The sequence below is a fragment of the Mesitornis unicolor genome, unplaced genomic scaffold (genome assembly GCF_000695765.1).
Source record: "Mesitornis unicolor isolate BGI_N332 unplaced genomic scaffold, ASM69576v1 scaffold14383, whole genome shotgun sequence".
Taxonomy (NCBI): domain Eukaryota; kingdom Metazoa; phylum Chordata; class Aves; order Mesitornithiformes; family Mesitornithidae; genus Mesitornis; species Mesitornis unicolor.
In genome coordinates, this window is record NW_010174058.1 from 1,636 (window position 1) to 3,406 (window position 1,771).

General features: G+C 58.0%; 1 protein-coding gene across 1 annotated transcript in view; it reads left to right on the forward strand.

Moving 5' to 3' along the window:
- TNPO3 (transportin 3) overlaps positions 1 to 1,664 on the forward strand; it is a gene marked incomplete at both ends in the record, with an annotated part of 2,345 nt that extends 681 nt beyond the window's left edge. Inside the window, 3 exons of the mRNA XM_010180925.1 lie at positions 173 to 267; positions 363 to 519; positions 1,497 to 1,664. Coding sequence (XP_010179227.1) covers positions 173 to 267; positions 363 to 519; positions 1,497 to 1,664 — 420 coding nt within the window. The remainder of the gene's footprint in view (positions 1 to 172; positions 268 to 362; positions 520 to 1,496) is intronic.
- Positions 1,665 to 1,771: the final 107 nt, after the last annotated feature.

A 1,771-nucleotide genomic window follows, 5' to 3' on the forward strand; every position in this document is an offset into this window, starting at 1 on the left:
GCCCCCTTTCCGTTTGACCCCCCAGCCCCCCCAGCCGCTCCCCAGCATTCGGCTGCTCCAGAGCCCTCCCCAGCTCCATCACTCTGCTGTGGTCCATGCTGAAGTCTCCCAGCAGGCAGAAGGGCTCTCTGGGATGTAGGAGATGACTAACGGACGCCCACCACCCTTCTAGGCGCTATGCATCCCCACCTTCCAACTCCTCGAGCAGCCCAACGGCCTTCAGAACCACCCGGACACCGTGGACGACCTCTTCCGACTCGCATCCAGGTACCCCCGCTCTCCTGTCACCCACGGAGGGGTCATGGGAGCGCTCCCGTCTGCCCCGAGCGCCGGTAACGTCCGTGTGTCCTCTGCCCGGCCAGGTTCATCCAGCGCAGCCCCGTCACCTTGCTCCGCAGCCAGGTGATGATCCCCATCCTCCAATGGGCCATCGCCGCCACCACCCTGGATCACCGGGACGCCAACTGCAGCGTCATGAAGTTCCTGCGCGACCTCGTCCACACCGGCGTGGCCAACGACGTGAGTGGGTGGTGGTGGGTGGTGATGGTGATGGATGAGGAGGATGGAGGATGGATGAGGATGGGGATGAGGAGGATGGATGGAGGATGAGGAGGATGGAGGATGAGGATGATGGATGAGGAGGATGAATGAGGATGAGGATGAGGAGGATGGATGGAGGATGAGGATGATGGATGAGAATGAGGAGGATGGATGAGGATGGAGGATGAGGAGGATGGATGAGGATGAGGAGGATGGATGAGGATGAAGGATGAGGATGATGGATGATGGATATGGATGGAGGATGAGGATGATGGATGAGGATGGGGATGGATGAGGATGGAGGATGAGGATGAGGAGGATGGATGAGGATGAGGAGGGAGGATGAGGATGATGGATGATGGATGAAGGATGAGGATGATGGATGAAGGATGAGGATGATGGATGAGGATGGAGGATGAGGATGATGGATGAAGGATGAGGATGATGGATGAGGATGATGGATGAAGGATGAGGGGGATGGATGAGGATGATGGATGAGGATGGAGGATGGAGGATGATGGATGAGGATGAGGAGGATGGATGAGGATGATGGTGATAGATGATGGGTGGAGATGAGGATGGATATGGATGAGGATGATGGAAGATGGATGAGGATGAGGGTGATGGATGAGGATGAGGAGGATGGATGATGGTGATGGATGATGGCTGAGGATGGATATGGATGAGGATGATGGATGAAGATGATGGATATGGATGAGGATATGGATGATGGGTGAGGAGGATGGATGATGGGTGATGATGCGGGGGATGGTGACGGCTGGTGATGGTGACGCCATCCTCATCAGTATTGGCCACCCCGGTCCCCTGCAGGGCTGTCACCTGTGTTTCCTCCATTACTGCCCACGGAGATGCTCCAGGAGTCGCTCCCAGAGCGAGGAGCACCATGTCCCTGCCCCCAGCCGCAGCTCACCCCTTCTCCTTCCTCCTCCCCGCAGCACGAGGAAGACTTTGAGGTGCGGAAGGAGCTCATCAGCCAGGTGATGAACCAGCTGGGCCAGCAGCTCGTCAACCAACTGCTGCACACGTGCTGCTTCTGCCTCCCGCCCTACACCCTGCCTGACGTCGCCGAGGTGCTCTGGGAGATCATGCAGATCGACCGGCCGGTGAGAGGGACGGGATGACCCCCAAAACAATGCCGGGGGGGGTTCAGGCTTCAGCCCTGAGCAGAGTTTGGCTCCATATCCCGAGTTTCTGCCTCCTTGTGCTCCCG